General features: G+C 48.5%; 2 protein-coding genes across 3 annotated transcripts; one reads left to right on the top strand and one right to left on the bottom strand.

Moving 5' to 3' along the window:
• The first annotated feature begins 211 nt into the window (after positions 1-211).
• On the top strand, positions 212-7,344 carry LOC119121632 (pituitary adenylate cyclase-activating polypeptide type I receptor-like). Of its 2 annotated transcripts, none has more exons than XM_037249444.1 (13): positions 212-506; positions 1,706-1,814; positions 3,185-3,289; positions 4,069-4,169; positions 4,990-5,087; positions 5,197-5,329; positions 5,740-5,893; positions 5,959-6,019; positions 6,217-6,286; positions 6,454-6,545; positions 6,623-6,752; positions 6,833-6,874; positions 6,925-7,008. In XM_037249444.1, exons 1-13 carry the CDS (start codon positions 423-425, stop codon positions 6,955-6,957), a joined length of 1,212 nt encoding a protein of 403 aa, XP_037105339.1. In that variant the 5' UTR covers positions 212-422; the 3' UTR covers positions 6,958-7,008. The 2 variants fall into 2 exon arrangements, with proteins under 2 accessions (XP_037105339.1, XP_037105338.1); XM_037249443.1 differs by having other exon boundaries at positions 214-506; positions 6,942-7,344.
• A 40-nt stretch (positions 7,345-7,384) lies between these two features.
• adcyap1r1b (adenylate cyclase activating polypeptide 1b (pituitary) receptor type I) lies at positions 7,385-15,106 on the bottom strand. Its single transcript, XM_037249441.1, has 14 exons — positions 14,873-15,106; positions 12,838-12,972; positions 12,642-12,747; positions 12,311-12,424; positions 12,121-12,230; positions 11,940-12,037; positions 9,809-9,941; positions 9,588-9,741; positions 9,451-9,511; positions 9,300-9,369; positions 9,133-9,224; positions 8,908-9,034; positions 8,694-8,735; positions 7,385-7,967 (listed from the first exon to the last, which is right to left on the bottom strand). The coding sequence occupies exons 1-14, from the start codon at positions 14,882-14,884 to the stop codon at positions 7,779-7,781; spliced, it is 1,443 nt and encodes a 480-aa protein (XP_037105336.1). The 5' UTR covers positions 14,885-15,106; the 3' UTR covers positions 7,385-7,778.
• Positions 15,107-16,611: the final 1,505 nt, after the last annotated feature.

The raw sequence follows: 16,611 nt of genomic DNA, 5'->3' as shown, positions 1-16,611 counted from the left end.
TAAAGTTTGCCGTATACAATTTCAAAAGTTGCAGTTATCACGATGAGAGCGAGCAACATGTTGAGGGCGTCCTCATTTTACGCGACTTCACGCACGCTGAGTTAGCGCCCTGCTTGATTGGATTTGATATTTATGGCTCGCAGATATCGAGTATAATTGTGACTTGAGGGTTGGCAAAGCGAGGGCGCCCTCCCCGGCTCCATTTGACGAGAGCGCGCGCGTCTTTTCACTCGCGCGCGTGCGCGCATCCTCTTCGACTCCTCATTCTCATTCTCACGCCTGCACATGAAGGACTGGAAAATAACCCAAATCATTCTCATCAGGCCGAAAAGTCACTGCAGCGCCGCGACTTTATTGGCTTGGATTTTTCTTTCGGCTCGGAGCGAACTACACAGCTTGCTCTCCAAGCCTGCGCATACAGCATGTCCGTCTCTCAAGGCTTCTGCTGGAAACGGGCGACGACGTTCCTTGAGTTGAGTCTGCTGCAGATGCTGTGGGCGACGTTGGTGAGTTCCCCCGACGGTCCTGACTTCACGTTCACCTGTTCCCTGTGAGCTTTAAGCATGCGTGAGTCATCGCCTAACCCCTTTCTTAAAGATCCTACAGAACTCTCAGTATCTGGACAGAGAAAACCAATTTAGCAAAGGAAAGTTGATGTAACAAGCAAAATGGGGACCCTTCTTGTGTTCAAGGCATCCCCGGGAGGGAGCGCTGGGCAGCTGGGATCCAGGGAAAACATCTTAAAGAGAGTTTCATATCTGAACGGCTATTCTTAATCCAGAGCTGGAAAAGAACGAGGTTGCCAAGTACTGGCGAGAGGAAACAGAAGAAAATTTACTTCTAAGAGCCAAAATCTTGCTCCCCAGCCCTTGCGGGAATATGAAATTACCCATGGTGCCTCTTCAATTTTAATTTCTTAAAATTGCAGATGAGAAATTAACTTTCAGACATGAAAAACGACCCAATCCCCAACTGATGGTTTGATGATTTAGTGTGATAAGAATGAAATACTTATTTCTGTGACGGTGTCCCTTTACATTCACTTTTAGCCTTTGAAGGGCTGTCACTGTATCGACCTCGAAGCCTATGACAATGACGTGTGGCGCCCTTAACCATCTCGTCTCGGCAAAGCTTGCCCCCCCACCCCCCACAGGCGGTGATTTCATTTCAGTTGCTTTCAGATGAAGCGCTGCCATTTACAAAGACACACACACACTCACAGGCTGTAATGTTGGCAGCTTGCGATCTTCTCGCTCGTCAAGCAGATATGAAAGACATATTTCACGCGAAGCTGCGCTTCCCAAACAAGATTCACATTTTCTATCACGCCTCACCTTGGTTTTCTTCTCCTCACTCCCCACTAACGCCGCAGCGGTGCCCATCTCAACACATTTCAGAGCACATTTTTCACGTAAACGAGTTTGGGAGGATCGTCCAATAATGCCAAGCGCACAGAGTGAGCCAATAACGAGAACGGATTGTGATCTTTCATGTGGACTGATGAAGGAATTAAATTCAAATGTCATCGTCTAAAGTGGGCGTCATGCTGGTGCACGGTTCTGAGATGCGGGGTTCGATCCCGCCTCCGACCTACCCGGGTGGCGTTTGCATGTGGTTCAGACAATGGATGGATGAATTGTTTCTGTGTCAACGGCAATGTCCATGAAAGGAGTTTGGGCTGATGCAGACTTTTGTCACTGTGTAGACGGAGGCCATGCACCCGGATTGCGCCCTAGTGCTTCAGCACATGAAGGCGCAGGAAGAATGCGGACACATCATCGCTCAGGAAGAAAACAAGCTCTCCACCGGGGCAGGTATACAAGTCGCACTCTTGACACACTCAAGGGACATTTCCATACCGCCGCTTTGCACTTTTGGGTTTCATCCGCCACACTGACGTCGGAGGTCAACGCGGCGGAACGTGCGCTTTGTCTAACGACAAAATGAAAGCCGGTTTGTTTTCACCATCTGGCAGCTGAGCTCCACGAGAGGCACGCCACATGTCTCCTTAAACCCCGCGTTACTCCTATCTGCCGCTTCTCGTTGGCGCTCTTGGCTTTCACCTTATCGCTTCGTTGTTTATTAAAGGCGAGATATTGCAGCGTACATCCCAGCGGTGCCCTTTACTCTCGCAATACTTGTAACAATATTATGAGAGCGGCAGCGATGAAGAAAAATGTTTCATTGGACCGTGACAAAACAGCGATAAGTCAGCTGTGCACAGAAAGAGGAATGCAGCTCTGACATGATACACTTGGATTTACATTTGGTGCTTGGGAATGGCAAAGGTTCCCTTGCGAGGAGCAAACAGACGATATCAAAAACGTGCGTCCACATATGAACGCATTCTGGATTTTCAGCATGAAGAACTGAAAGGGAGCTGGTGAAAAGCAGCCAGTCACGTGTCGCGCCGGGCTCGGGTAAATGTCGAGGTTTGTGCCAGTAAACCAGATCTCCGAATCGAACCAAATTGGTCACCAACTGGTGAACGACATCTGCCGAGAGGCCGCCAACGCCAGCAAGTCCGCTGTTTGTGGGCCGCTGTCGCCGCTGACCGGCCTCAAAACAGCAAACAGACGACTTTGTCATTCGTTTGGAAGTGCTTTGGATTTATCCAATCAGACCACGCCTACCAACGCCCACCAACACAGTCTGCTGCAAAGTATGTATTGAATCACACCAACTGTTTGAATGCCTCGCTCATTTCAGAACATGAAAGAAATACACGGCAGGTAAGACTTCCAAAGGACATCGGCGTCTGACAAAAGGCCCATTAACGATGTGAGAGGGCAGACGAGCCGCAAAGAGCAGCCTTTCCATCTGCAGCATTCATCACAATGTCTCAAGCGCTAATTAGCAGCTAATGAAGGAAGCGCCGCTCGCACGCACGCACAAGGCCATTCAAATGAGAGCACGGCGGCCTTTCACGCATGGCTGCCCGGCCAAGCATGCGTTCGCCGGAGAGCCATTAGGAGATGACACTAAACAGGCCATTTTCAGCCCGACGCCAAAGCAAAATGCCATCTTCTTTATTCAGTGTTCGCTTCAAGTTCTTTCTTGACAGAACAAACATGACACGAAGATGTACGAGAAACAGGATGATGTCATGGAAGAGGCGCGAATCAAACCGATTTCTCAATTGGTGACGGGCTGTCTTGCTGAACGTGCTGTTTTGCCACCGTAGGGTGCCCGACCGTGTGGGACGAGATTCGCTGCTGGTATGCTGCCGAGGTGGGGCAGGTGGTGGGCGTGTCCTGCGCCAATGTCTCCCTGCTCTTTCTTAACCAAGGTAAAGCAATCCGCCATTTGGAAGCAAAGACAACAGGAGCATTGTCTTTCCCGCCTTTTGAGTCAAGAAAACAAAAATGTATATCCATCCATGACTGCTATGACTGCATATCTTCCAGAAATGCAAATAAGCGCAAAGCCAAAGTGAAAGCAAATCATTCCATTTGAGCCGAGTGAGTGCGCTGCATGCGCGAGGAATGGCGGACGGGTTGCCCCGAGCCGATGACCTCCTAACTCAATGTTAGCGGGTTCCTGGCCCCCGATGGAGTTCCGCCTCCGCGGATGCCTGCAAAAGTCAAGTTGATGCATCATTAGCGAGCACCGATGGAAACGCCAGGACCATCGCAGAGAAAAGAACCAAGTGGGAAATCAAAGGCTTGCGTGTAGCGGCCGACGGCATGAGCAAGAAATTGGCAGCGCTTGTTAGCTCCGGCAATGCTGAGAAGAGGCACTTCTCTCTGGAGCCTCAGCCTTCGCCCGGGCCGCCAATGCAATGTGGTCAACACTTTACCTTACTTTAGCCTTGACAGCAAACCTCCCACCGAGCAATCTCCACGGACGTGCGGGTGGATTTGCATCACGATGCCCACTCTTTCCCAAAACTGTAAAACTCGTACGTGTGTTTGTATTTCTGACGGGCAGCTTGCGGCTCACTATAACATCTGATCATAGCCTTCATGTAGTATTTCTTTGCCAGATTCACTTGATTTTGTAGTTATTTAGAACAGAGGTTCCCCAGCCAGTTGCCAGAGGTTCGCAATTGTGCCTTTTGTGCGCTAGGTCACATCTACAGGAACTGCACCGAGAGCGGCTGGTCCGAGCTGTATCCGAGCTACATGGACGTCTGCCGGTTTGCTGACGACAACCCAGCAGAATCCGAGGTATACGTCAAACACCACCACACCGATTGGCTATGGAAGTTGACGGGGAGGGCAAGATAACGACGACATCAAAACAAAAAGCACGACCACAGAATTTGAATTGTAACTGGGTTCCTAATTTTGGATCAGATGACAGTATCCCCGTATTAATACTTGTCCACTAGGCTTGCAAAATCTTCGGATAGTTTCGTGACAGCAACAATCACAAGCGTGAAGAATCTGCTTGGTAGAAAATCCTCTTCCATTTTGACAGTTTCTGTTGCCAACCAGCCCTGAGAAAACTTCATATCAACCTTCACGCAAATGTGGTTTTATTTCAGGCAAGGAGGCAATTCCAAAAAAGGAATTGCTCGATGTTTACGTGTGCGCCGTCCGTCTCCACTATTTTGTATTGTGAGCGGTCGAGGCAGATGGCTGCTGCCCCATGCTGAGGCTTGCTTCTGCTTTGGCTCTACGGGGGAGGGGCTTCAACATATGCTCGCTCATGCGGACATCGGTTCAGTCCATTTCATTTGACTTTTCTGATGACATTTTGAGGATTCTAAGAAGATGAAAACATCCGATTAGCAAAATATCATTGTGCCTACACAACAAATCTCCATTTGAGCGAGGATAAGGAATTCAGCCTTTTTTGTCACAATGCTAAATAGGTTTTGCTTAAAGGTTTGCTGCTAATGAAGGTCACGGTGTGCTAAAATAGATGAGGACACCTCAAGAGGTTAACAGTGGCTTTAATGAACATCGCAATCAGCTGACAGCATTTCATGAAGGTTAATGCAAAGTGCTTGGTCGTGTTTCGCTTTTTTCTCTCCCACTTCAGACAACGTACCTCTCCAACTTCAAACAGGTGTACACAGCTGGCTACGCCACATCCCTCATCTCGCTTATTTCTGCCATTTTTGTCTTTACAATTTTCAGGTAACTCTTTTTAAAAAATAAATCCTGGCAAATTACAATCCAGTAACATTCTACTTGTAAAAACTGTTTTTCAGGCTACTTTCAAATGTTTGACCTTCTCCTTTGGCAGGAAGTTTCACTGCACCAGAAACTACATCCACATGAACCTCTTTTTCTCTTTCATCTTGCGAGCCAGCGCCGTCTTCATTAAAGACGAAATTCTCTTCTCCAATGAAGATCAGGACCACTGTATCATGTCCACCGTGAGTACGGAAACGCTTATACTCGATGTTTCGCACTTAAAAGGAAGAATACGTGGTCATTCGCAATCATCCTTTCAAGAAGAAGAAGGGCAAATGCAAAGTTGTGCAAAGTTGGAATTTTTTCAGGGGGCTTGAGGGTGCAATTTCAGAAAGCAGGGTGAAGTCACAAGCAATGTGTAGTAATTGTCCAAATCACAACATCAACAAAAGTCCAAAACAACAAAGCACCTCAAAACAGACCCAAGGTGACTTGAGTAGCAAATACAAGCAGTGAGCCACCGGAACTTTTAAAGTGATGAGACAACGAGGAACAGTTTAGATTATTGAAACACATTATATAATAATAGTAATAATAATAATTATATTATATTGTAATAATACTCACCATCACTCTCTCGCCTTGTTTGCAGATGTCATGTAAATCAGCCGTGGCCTTCTTTCAGTTTAGCATCTTGGCCAACTACTTCTGGCTGCTGGTGGAGGGCATGTACCTGCAGACCCTGCTGGCTCTCACCTTTGTCTTCCAGAAGAAATACTTCTGGTGGTACATTCTCATCGGCTGGGGTGAGTGTTTGTGTTGCTGTTCGGGGTCGACTTGGAATGACGTGATACCTCGCCGTGCTCCCCAGGTGTCCCGTCGACAATTATCACGGCATGGATCTTGACTCGCAACTTCTATGACAACAGAGGGTGAGGCGCTTCCGACACGCCGTCCATTTCCTGTACTGCTTACGTGCACGAGAGTCGCTCAATAAAAAGGGAAAACGTTGGAGGCAGAAGCCGAAGCAGCCAGGCTTTGCGTTCTCGTCTCTGAACGTGTTCAGGCGAGAACAACGATATTTTGCCCTCGTCATGTTGAGCTAGTTAACGCGTGCGCTGTGCCGCAGGTGCTGGGACGACACAGATGTGGCCTCCATCTGGTGGATCATAAAAGCTCCCATAACTGTATCGTTGATGGTGAGTTAGTGACATACAAACCATTTTCAACACCTACAGAAATTATCGTAATAATACGACCACGTGGGGAGTGACCAATAGTAAGGATTTGTGGTCAAAAAGGAAAACAAAGCCAAATATGACATAGCCCAATATTCCAAGCTGCTCCTTGTGTCTTCTTTGTGCAGGTCAACTTCATCATCTTCATCAACGTGATCCGCATTCTGGTGCAGAAGTTGCGTTCCCCTGCTGGCGGCGGCAATGATGGCGGTCACTTCAAGTGAGGCGCTCGCTTTCAAACGCTTGGCGGGAAATGCGCGGCTTGACCAACGAACGTTGTGTCTTGCCGGCCGGCAGGAGACTGGCCAAGTCCACGCTGTTGCTCATTCCGCTTTTTGGGATGCACTACATGGTGTTCGCGTTCCTGCCGGAGAACACGGGAGCGGAGGCTCGTCTTTTCATCGAGCTCGGCTTGGGGTCCTTTCAGGTGCCATATTCACATACTCGTCATACGTTCCAAAGATATAATCTTATATATATATGACGATGAGTGTTGTTTGCTTGCAGGGATTTGTTGTGGCCCTACTCTACTGTTTCCTGAACGGTGAGGTAAGTGACTTGAGAAGATAACAAGAGTCAAAGATTTGTCATCTCTGAAGATTCTTTTTGGGCGCAGGTGCAGGCCGAACTGAAGAAGCGGTTTTGGAAATGGCAGACTCAGGATTACCTACGTTACAGTAAGCGACGTCGCACCTTGCTCACGGACAGCAGCACGCTCACTCAGATCTCCGTCCTCGACAAAAGCAGCCCCAAAGACGGGCCGGCCCGTGGGACAAATGTCCTTCCGGGCGCGCTCATGACCTGCCGCAGCTCTGCGCTTTGATTCAAACCTAATCAGGTGACTCAATGGAGCGGCTTGATTGAATGTATCTTTCCATTTGGTACGGTGGGACTTGACTGCAAAATCATTTGGAAAATCTTCAGCTACAGTATTTATGAAGTTAACCCGGTTGTCGCGATGAACATTTCTGATGGCATTGATTGGTCTTCACCAAATAAAATCCTTCTCGTGCATTGCAGCCAACGGCATCCATTCGACTTCGACGCCTCAAATCGACAGACTTCATATGGCACTTTTTAATATCCTTTGATTGTCTGTACATCTCAATGCAAACAACAGAAATCGTAATGACCAACTTTGATATCTTGAATGCAGTCATGTGCACAAACCAACCAACCAATAGTCCCTAGGAAATTGTTTTCTTCCTCGCAGTCACTCATCAACTGGCCGGCGGACAGCGCAACCGCTCCTGCGTCATTGAAATTGCGTTTTGACGCTATTGAATGCATTCGAATGTCTAGTGGCCACTTGGTGATAAGCATCGCAGGGGCACAATGGACACATTGCGCTACTCAATCAGCGCCGGTCCACTTTGACGCGTTCAAATGAGTCGACATGACGCTTTCGCGGCGAGGGTGGTCGTCGGGCTCGGCGCACATGGCTTGCGGCCGCTCAGGTGGCCGTGGTCTCGGCCTGTGGCACGGCCACGCGGATCTGAGAGCTACTCTTGCTGAGGATGGAGAGCTGCGTGCCGCCGTTGACGCCACTGCTGGCCAGCGAGGGCTGCCGCTGCTTCGGCTCCACGGCAAAGTATCGTTTCACCGTCCAGCTGCGCCATTTCCTCTTCATCTCCGATTGCACCTTGAGGAATATTTGTCACAAGGGGTGTTAGCGACGGCCGTTCGGCCCCTCCCTTCTCTCAGGCTGCTATTGTTTGATGCGTTATCAACGTCTTTCACGAAGGAAATACTGAGAGCGGCTGTCGAAGAGAACCAAACGACAAGCCAACACGTCAAAGTCCGTCAAGGAACTATGGCTGTCCCAGTGCCAAGCATGGACTGCGGCTTGTTTTAACAATCTGCTACAAGCACACGAGTCCCATGACAAAGTCATTTCGTCATGGGACAGGAGCTGTCGAGCCTGTTCGGTCACGTTCATTCTTCCATTTTTACGGAAGAGGATTAGGGCCAGTGAAGAAATTCTGAGAAAAAAGTCAGAATCCTGTCACCCCTCGTTTTTTTTCTTCACTGGCCCTAATCCTCTTCCGTACATTTTCTTCAAGGTCTGTCTCGTGGAGTTATTGTTTCCACCTATTAGTGTTCTCCAATCAGCTTCCGTTTGTGTCTTCTTCAGGTGTCCATCATTGTCTCGTCAGTTTGTCTCTACTTAGTTCCCTGCTATCTGTTCAGTCGTGCTTTGCGTCGGCGTGCTTTGCGTCGGCGTGCTTTGCGTCGGCGTGCTTTGCGTCGACGTGCTTTGCGTCGACGTGCTTTGCGTCGACGTGCTTTGCGTCGACGTGCTTTGCGTCGACGTGCTTTGCGTCGACGTGCTGTCTCTGTCACTGCGTGTCAAGTCCAAGCAGTTTACCTCTCCATTCAGGAAGCAGTAGAGTACAGCCACCACAAAGCCCTACAATGACACACATGCCAAATATGAGATAAACAAAGGTTCAACAAAGGTGATTTAAAAAAAAAAAAAAGGTTTATTTCTCTCATTCCAAATTCTTCAATTCAAGCAACAAGGCTCCTTTGTACAATTGGCCCAGTAGCTTAACCCAAAGCAAAGAAAGCGAGCTGCTTACCTGAAAGGATCCCAAGCCCAGCTCAAAGACCAAACGCTCTCGTTTGACGTTCTCTGGGGAGAAGGCAAACACTGTGTAGTGGATCCCAAAGAGCGGAATTAACAGCAGAGTGGACCGGGCCAACCTCCTGCCCGACAGCAAAAAGGGTTTGCGCAACATCATCCATTACTCTTGCTGAACGTCTTTGTGATGGGAGATCCTGTAAATGCTTCAAATGACACTCACAGGTAAATGCTCGATTCGTTCCCTCCGATATCCGGCGACTGCAATTTCTGGACGAGGATGATGATGATGCAGATAAAGAGTACAAAGTTGATCTAGTTCCAAGAGAAAAAGATAAGTGGCATAGTCTTGACCAAAGAGCAAAGTCTCAGAGCGGCAGAAAAGAGCACCAAGATTGAAGCCAGCACGGGTCCCTTAATCAGCCACCAGATGGCGGCATTGTCATTTATGTCCCAACAGCTGAATGGGAAACAAAGGAATGACCAATGAGATGAAACATTCAGCAACCCAACTTCGGGCTCGAGATTGTGTCCATCGTACCCGGTGTCGTCAAAATGCAGCCTCAACAACGCCCAGACGCTCACGCACAAGGTCGGGATTCCTATTGGGCACGGCCGTCAGAAAAGAGAACAGGAACACAGCTCGCGCGATCCTTGAGACGTCGGCAGCGGGCTCACCCCAGCCAACCACGATGTACCAATAGAAGTATCTCTTCTCGGGAAAGAAGGTCTCCACCAAGAGCGTGAAGAGATAAAGGCCCTCGATGAACAGCCAGAAATTGTTGCAGAGGACGCAGTAGTGGAGGAAGACCATCACTGCCTTGCATTCCAACTTCAACAGACAGACAGAGGTTAGTGGGCACGTTTGATGAAGGCCGACAACCGTGCAGGTTCCTCACTGTGCGTACGAAGCAGTGCTCGCTGTCGTCCTGAGAATAGAGCACTCCGTCTTTGATCAAGACTGAAAGAGCTCTCAGCATGAACGACACAAACAGGTTCATGTGGATGAAGTTGCGAGTGCAGTGCAGCTTCCTGCATAGAAAGGGCAGGAGAGCATCGTGAGCCAGCGTGATCACATGCTGTCCTCGTCAAGTTTGCTAGTGTTAAGAATTCTTCGTTATGTTATTCAGCGGTGCTTTTATTTTGAAGGCTGTTTACACGCGAGACCTCTTCCTGTTTTTCACGTTCGAGTACTTGTTTGTTACAGTGGAAAAGCAGTCATTGACGACGTAAGTTTGGTCTCCTAACAAAAGGAAAGAACGATCATATGTATCTACCCTTTAGGACAATGTTCTCTTACGCCAAATGTTTGTTTTCATTCTTTTAGAGGTCCGTTTCGCGAATTAGCCTCGTTCCGCTAGCTCGTTAGCCTGCACTGTTAACGTGTGTGTTATTCGCCGACAGTTTAAGACAGGTTTGTGAATATAACGTCATCTGCCGTCAATAAAGGCAATTTATTACCGAGAAGTGTTTATTTACAGCCGGGGTCACCAACCTTTCTTAAACCGAGAGCTACTTCCTGGGTACTGATTAAGGCAAAGGGCTACCAGTTTGACACACACTTCTCAAATAGCCAATTTGCTCAATTTGGCTTTCACTGTGTTATTATTGTCATTTCCAGTTCACATGTAAGTGTGATTTTAACAAGAATAGCAAAAATACAGTCAAACCTTGGTTTTTGACCACAATCCGTTCCAGAAGGCGGTTCGAGAAGCGAATTGGTCGAATTCCGAATCTATTTTTCCCATTACAAATAATGGAAAATGTTTTAATCCGTTTCAAGAAAAAGAAAACGCCTTTTTCAAGCATTTTTTCATTTGCGCACATTTGTCCGATCGCGCAACTGCAGCGCACCGCCGAACGCGCAACCGTAGCGCGTCGCCCACCGCGCAACTGCACCGCGCTGGTCGCATTATTGTGACAGAGCCATCGCTGAAATTTAGAAAATATCTTTAAAGTCCTGATGTACTTTACAAAATTTAAATGGACCTAAGTGCGCAGGGAGCTTAATTTTGTCCGATCGCGCAACTGCAGCGCACCGCCGAAGGCGCAACCGTAGCGCGTCGCCGACCGCGCAACTGCACCGCGCTGGTCGCATTATTGTGACAGAGCCGTCGCTAAAATTTAGAAAATATTTTTAAAGTCCTGATGTACTTTCCGAAATTTAAGTGGACCTCAGTGCGCAGGGAGCTTAATTTAGTCCGATCGCGCAACCGCAGCGCGCCGGGCGCTCACTGTCGCATTGCTTTAAGAGCGTCTTTGTGTTTTAGGATGGCTTTACTTCTCCAACTTGCTTTCTTTGGAGGCATGATTAGGGGTTAATACAATCCTCGAAGTAACTAAAATACAATAACAACGGAGTCAGTCGGCATCCGGGCCGCACGGTCGGGTTTTCTCGGGTCCTCCCGGCTCATCTCGCGAGGTTCGACCTCCGAATTTTGTTCGACAACCGAAGCGAAAAAATCTCGAATTTTCTGTTCGAATTCCGATTTGTTCGAGAACCGGGATGTTCGAAAACCGAGGTTTGAATGTAAAATAAATAGATGCAGCTCACTGACAAGTGCCACTATTTGAGCCAATTTTAGAACAGTCCTGCGGGCGACTCATGCGGTCTTCACGGGCGACCTGGTGCCCGCGGGCACCGTGTTGGTGACCCCTGATTTACAGTGTCTGAGTTATATTTACATGGTTTTGAATTTGTCCTTATTTCTTTATATTTCAGAAACTGCTTGTACTTGTGCTTGTTGCTGGCTGCTTACTTGCTAACTGGATGGCTTGTTTGCTTGCCTAAATACTTGTTCAATTCCACTGCATAACTGCACGGCATTGTACTGGAGCGCATCATTTCGAATTAAACCAAGAAAATCTTCCTTGATGTCCAGCGTGCTTTCTGACAGAAGCCCTGTAGTGATAATCAACTTAAAGTCCAGCATTAGAGGTCACTATTCTCAACAGCTAGGGTTTTGCCCTTGACAGATTTTTAACCAAAATAAGACACAGGGCACATCGTGCCGGCGTGTATTTTGTCACCTGAACCTGCACAAGACGACCATGGCCATGGTGAGCGACGTCAAAGACATACTGTAGCCGACCGTGTAGACGGCCTTCACCGACACAAAGTACCAGTCCTGCTTTGCACAAGCAGACAAGAACAACAAATGGACAGGCGTCATGAAACCGACCGGTTCTGTCACGCTAAAGTCGCACAAACCGCATGACTGTCGTTTCCGTCTTGGTAAAAGCAGGCGTCGATGTAGTGCGGAAAGGTCTCGGACCAGCCGGACTCGCTGCAGTTGCGACGGACCTTCCCCAGCTCGCCAACTTCAAGAGGAAACCCCCACAGCGCGTATGAGTCAAAGTCTCATCACTGGTTGCTGTGCTTCCTGTCACGTGATGCTCACCGTCGTGGTCCTCGCTCAGGAACTGAGAGAAGAGCTCTGGACAGTTGACCTCCACCACGTCGCCGATGCTGGCGCGCTGCCAACACGTCAGGTTGTCCCACATCCACGGACACCCTGAGGACGCAACGTACGGGCTTTTGGAACCATCGCACCAAATTCGGTCGCCTGCATTGGCAATCAGTGCCGAGGCCAACAAAAGAGCCGGAGAAAGGAGAGGCCAAGGCCCCTGAAATGAGGAAGACTGAAATGGCGCCAACCCGTTGAACAATGCGGGCTCTGTGATGGAGCGCCGGCGGCCGGAACCTTCCTTTCGCCTCTTGCGTGTGCCTACCAGACTGGAGATCCTCCCCATCCTGGTCAAAGCCCATCATCTCGGCACACTTCTCCTCCTCCCTCTTGATGACGCAGTTGGACGGTACCTGCTGGCACGAGAGCTGCCGCGCAGACAAAGAGCGGCGTGTTCACGTCTGCTGCTTGAAAAGTGCTCGCTTGGGTGGGCGATGCTTTTGAGGGGTTTTTGCGCTTACCGCTAGCTGGAGGAGAAAGACGGCAAGGAGCAGCGGCTTGGGCCCAGCGCTTGACATTTGCGGCAACAGTTCTTTTGCGCACGTTGACAGCTCGAGAGTCGACCCCAGTGGGAGTGTCGCCGCTCGGCTCGGGATCTGAACGCAGCACCAAATTGGCAAAGGAAGAGAAGATCGAGATGAAAATTTTGCCGCATGTTGACAAAAAACGTTCCAGGAGTTGCAAGCCCCTCAACCACCGAATTGTTGTCGGAGCATCGCAGTTAAGTGCGACCGCCTGACACTTTTGGTCAAAGAGGTCAAAGGTCATGTGATCAACAAGGACCAAAGTAAAGTCAAAGTCTGCTTTATTGTCAATTTCTTCACATGCCAAGACACACAAAGAAATCGAAATTACGTTCCCACTATCCCACGGTGACAAGACATAGTACACAATATACATACAAGTAAACAACAAAAAATAAAACCAAGAAGGCACAAACAATGAATAAATAAGAGTGATGAATAAATAATAAACAAATAACAATAAATAAGAGGAGCAAAAATGGAGCAAGTGTGCATACAGCAGACAGACAGAATATAGCGCAAAAGTACAGGACGCTACGCAGAAGGGGGGAGAGAGTTCAGGATCCTAACAGCCTGGAGTATGAAGCTGTTGGTGAGTCTGGTGGTGCGTGAGCGCAGGCTCCTGTACATCTTCCCAGAGGGCAGAAGATCAAACATCTCATTATTTGGGGAGCAACAGAGCGGAGCAGCTGCGCTCCCGCTGCCGAATGGAAAAGGGAACGTGGATCGGGTCGGCACGTTGACTCTAAAGTTTGAAGGAACCGCTTGCGAACGACACGACGCAAGTACGGCAATCGCGTCACTGCTTCTACCAAGACTGTCTGGCATGCGTAAAGCCCAGGAGCCCAAACGAGTACTCGCTCTTTGTCCGCCGAGGAGAACTTGGCAGCTGGTCTGTCCTAGTCCCCCCATAGCCCAGCCAACACCCCCCACTACCACCATCGCTGTTGTCCAGAGCAACAGCAAAGAGAACTGCTTTGGATTTGGGCAAGGCTTCATGAAGCCCCTTTTTTGTTTCCCTCACACTTTAACGTCCATATCTTATTTGTAATTTAGCTTTGAAGAAAGCACTTCAGAAGATCAAAACTCAAGAGTTCATGTTTAGGTCTTCTGACCACTCCTCCTGACTCCGGACAAACGTCTCGCTACACAGTGAGGGTTTCGACATGGGCATTATTTCTAGATTTGAGGGCAAAAAGAAGAGGATACTCGACACGTATTGCGTATTTCCTGCTGGGCGTTTGCTAAACTCCCAAAGGATGGGGACATCTGATTTAGTCCTACTGCTTAAAAGCCTGTCGAAATGCAATTTACAGCTAAAACCACCTCAGTGGCCTAGTGGTAGAGTGTCCGCTCTGAGACTGGAAGGTTGTGGGTTCAAACCCCGGCCGGGTCAAACCAAAGACTATAAAAATGGGACCCATTGCCTCCCTGCTTGGCACTCAGCATTAAGGGTTGGAATTGGGGGGTTAGATCACCAAATGATTCCTGAGCGTGGCTCCGCTGCTGCTCACTGCTCCCTTCTCCCCCAGGGAATGGATCAAAATCACACGGGGATGGGTTAAATGCGGAGGACAAATTTCACCACGCCCAGATGTGTGTGATGACGATCATTGGGACTTTAACTTCAAAACCATTGAAACATCATTTTAAGCCATGACCTTGACAAAATAAGAAAAGAAAAACAGATTACTCCAAATGATCAGAAGACTTTTTGTTTTTTGTTTGTTTGTTTGTTTGTTTGTTTGTTTGTTTGTTTGTTTGTGTTTTGTTTTATTTATTTTTTTCACTTGTTGAAAGACACAGATGTCATTTTGGTTGTCACACATCCCAGCAGACATGCCACAAGATCTTCAGAAGTGTCCGCAAGACCGTCAGACCGCGCTTTTGCCAGGATGCAAAAAAAACAACAACACAAAAACACAACGCAAACACTGCAAACGCACTTTACGTGATGGAAGCAAGCGCTTACCATTTTGTCCATATTCTTGATCTCGTTCCTCCCGCGCCGATGAAAATGTCCGGAGAGTGAGCATATGACCCCAACATCGAAAGCAAGCTTTTGAGGTAAAAAAAAAAAAAACAAAAATTATTAGACTTTACGCCGTGATGAAAGTATCCTGCTGCTGAAATAACAACGGCATTTCAATGTCGAAGGTGCCTGATTGAAGATCGCTTGCTTTTGACGTGCGCCTCTCTCTCTCTCTCTCTCTCTCTCTCTCTCTCTCTCTCTCTCTCTCTCTCTCTCTCTCTCTCCTCTCTCTCTTCCGCCGCACTGTCAGATCATCCCGATGGCAAAGAGTGGTAGTGTGAGCACAACTCCCACCAAATGTCTTGCCACTCAATTGCCACCCCAAATTTCAGCAATGAAATTCTATTATTATTGGTATTGTTATTGGTATTATTATTGGTATTGATATTGTTGGTATTGCGGTGGCGCAAGAGGTATACGTGCCACAGAATACTTTTAGAAATTGGGAGTCGTCCTGCAGCTGCCGGTCGACATCCCAACATGAAGCGACAGATCGACCGGGCCCCAGAAGAATTATGTCATCACTTACCTCCAGCAGAGGGGCTGCAGCCAACCTGGACCATCTGGGACAGACCATAGCATGACCCGGAGTACCGCTCGGGCTCCCGTGAGAGCCAGCTCGGCCCTCGCAACCTGAGCCTCAACCGGCTGGCCGGGGTCCATCTTAGGCCTTTCACTCGAACGACGTCGCTGCTCAGCCACTTTGACAACGAAATCGCCCCCAAGGTAGTGATGTCATCACCAGTGATCCTGTTGTGGAATCTGAAAGGAGAATGATATGCTGCTGTTAGGCGTTGCCATAGCAACTAGACCATTTGAATGCAAGGGGAGCGGAGCGCTGCTGGACCCTGGAATCAATTGAGGATATTTTGTCAAGAAGCCAAAACGAGTTGCTAGAAGTTGCTTGCACTCGATCGACTTCCTTCTAACGTTGGCAAAAGCAAACCTGAACGAGGACGATCATTTTCGGTGGCGGCTTTGTCTTGATTTGAAATGTAGATTTGTGTTTGTTGCGCTTTCATCCTGTCCTTGAAAAATGCCCGCCATGATCTGGTTATTCTGCTCGCCGCTTGAAACGCGACAGCAAATCAATCCGGGGCTGAGATCGGCGCGCGTTCCGTCTTTGCTCTGCCGAGAAGAGGCCCGATAAGTTGAAGGTAAAAGAGAACGAGAACGTCTGTTAAAATGACAAAACTAGCTCCCAAAGAGTTCATCAATGAACCAAAGGCGATTTCTGCTTTAGTGGACAAATGGAAAGCGACGAGGCCTCCCGACAGGTGCGAGAGGAACAATACGAGGCAATAGAAGGCTGTAAAGCCAGCATCATTTCTTGCCGGCGTCATTCGGCAACTTAACACGAAAGTCGACACCGCCATTCGCCGCCTCTTACTATTGAACGAGCCAGTGGAAATGTCAGGTGGTGTGTTAACCCTCTGGCATTTGAATAAACAATGCCAGAGGGGATCAAGCGCCATTCTGCTTGGTGTCTATAAATGGACTTTGAGAAAACATGGCCCTCAGTGGCGGCGGGGTTTGCTCGAGCGCTCCTCGTCGTTAGCGCTCTTGGCAGTGAAGGCATCTTGAACGTCAACTCAAAAGCAAACACGCTGGGTGTTCCTGGTGATCTGGTCTGGCTGTCTTGCGTTTACATTTCCCGCTTTATTTCTGTCCTTGGTGCT

This window comes from Syngnathus acus, chromosome 4 (genome assembly GCF_901709675.1).
Source record: "Syngnathus acus chromosome 4, fSynAcu1.2, whole genome shotgun sequence".
Lineage (NCBI taxonomy): Eukaryota > Metazoa > Chordata > Actinopteri > Syngnathiformes > Syngnathidae > Syngnathus > Syngnathus acus.
Note: the sequence above shows the minus strand (reverse complement) of the source record. Positions and strands in the feature narration are given on the sequence as shown.

Coding starts and splice junctions, on each gene's coding strand:
- LOC119121632 (XM_037249443.1), top strand. CDS start 423: ATGTCCGTCTCTCAAGGCTTCTGCTGGAAACGGGCGACGACGTTCCTT. Junction 4,170..4,989: donor ACAACCCAGCAGAATCCGAG/GTATACGTCAAA, acceptor CTCCCACTTCAG/ACAACGTACCTCTCCAACTT. Junction 6,287..6,453: donor CCATAACTGTATCGTTGATG/GTGAGTTAGTGA, acceptor TTCTTTGTGCAG/GTCAACTTCATCATCTTCAT.
- adcyap1r1b (XM_037249441.1), bottom strand. Junction 9,512..9,587: donor GTACATCGTGGTTGGCTGGG/GTGAGCCCGCTG, acceptor CGTGCCCAATAG/GAATCCCGACCTTGTGCGTG. Junction 9,370..9,450: donor CTGCATTTTGACGACACCGG/GTACGATGGACA, acceptor TTTCCCATTCAG/CTGTTGGGACATAAATGACA.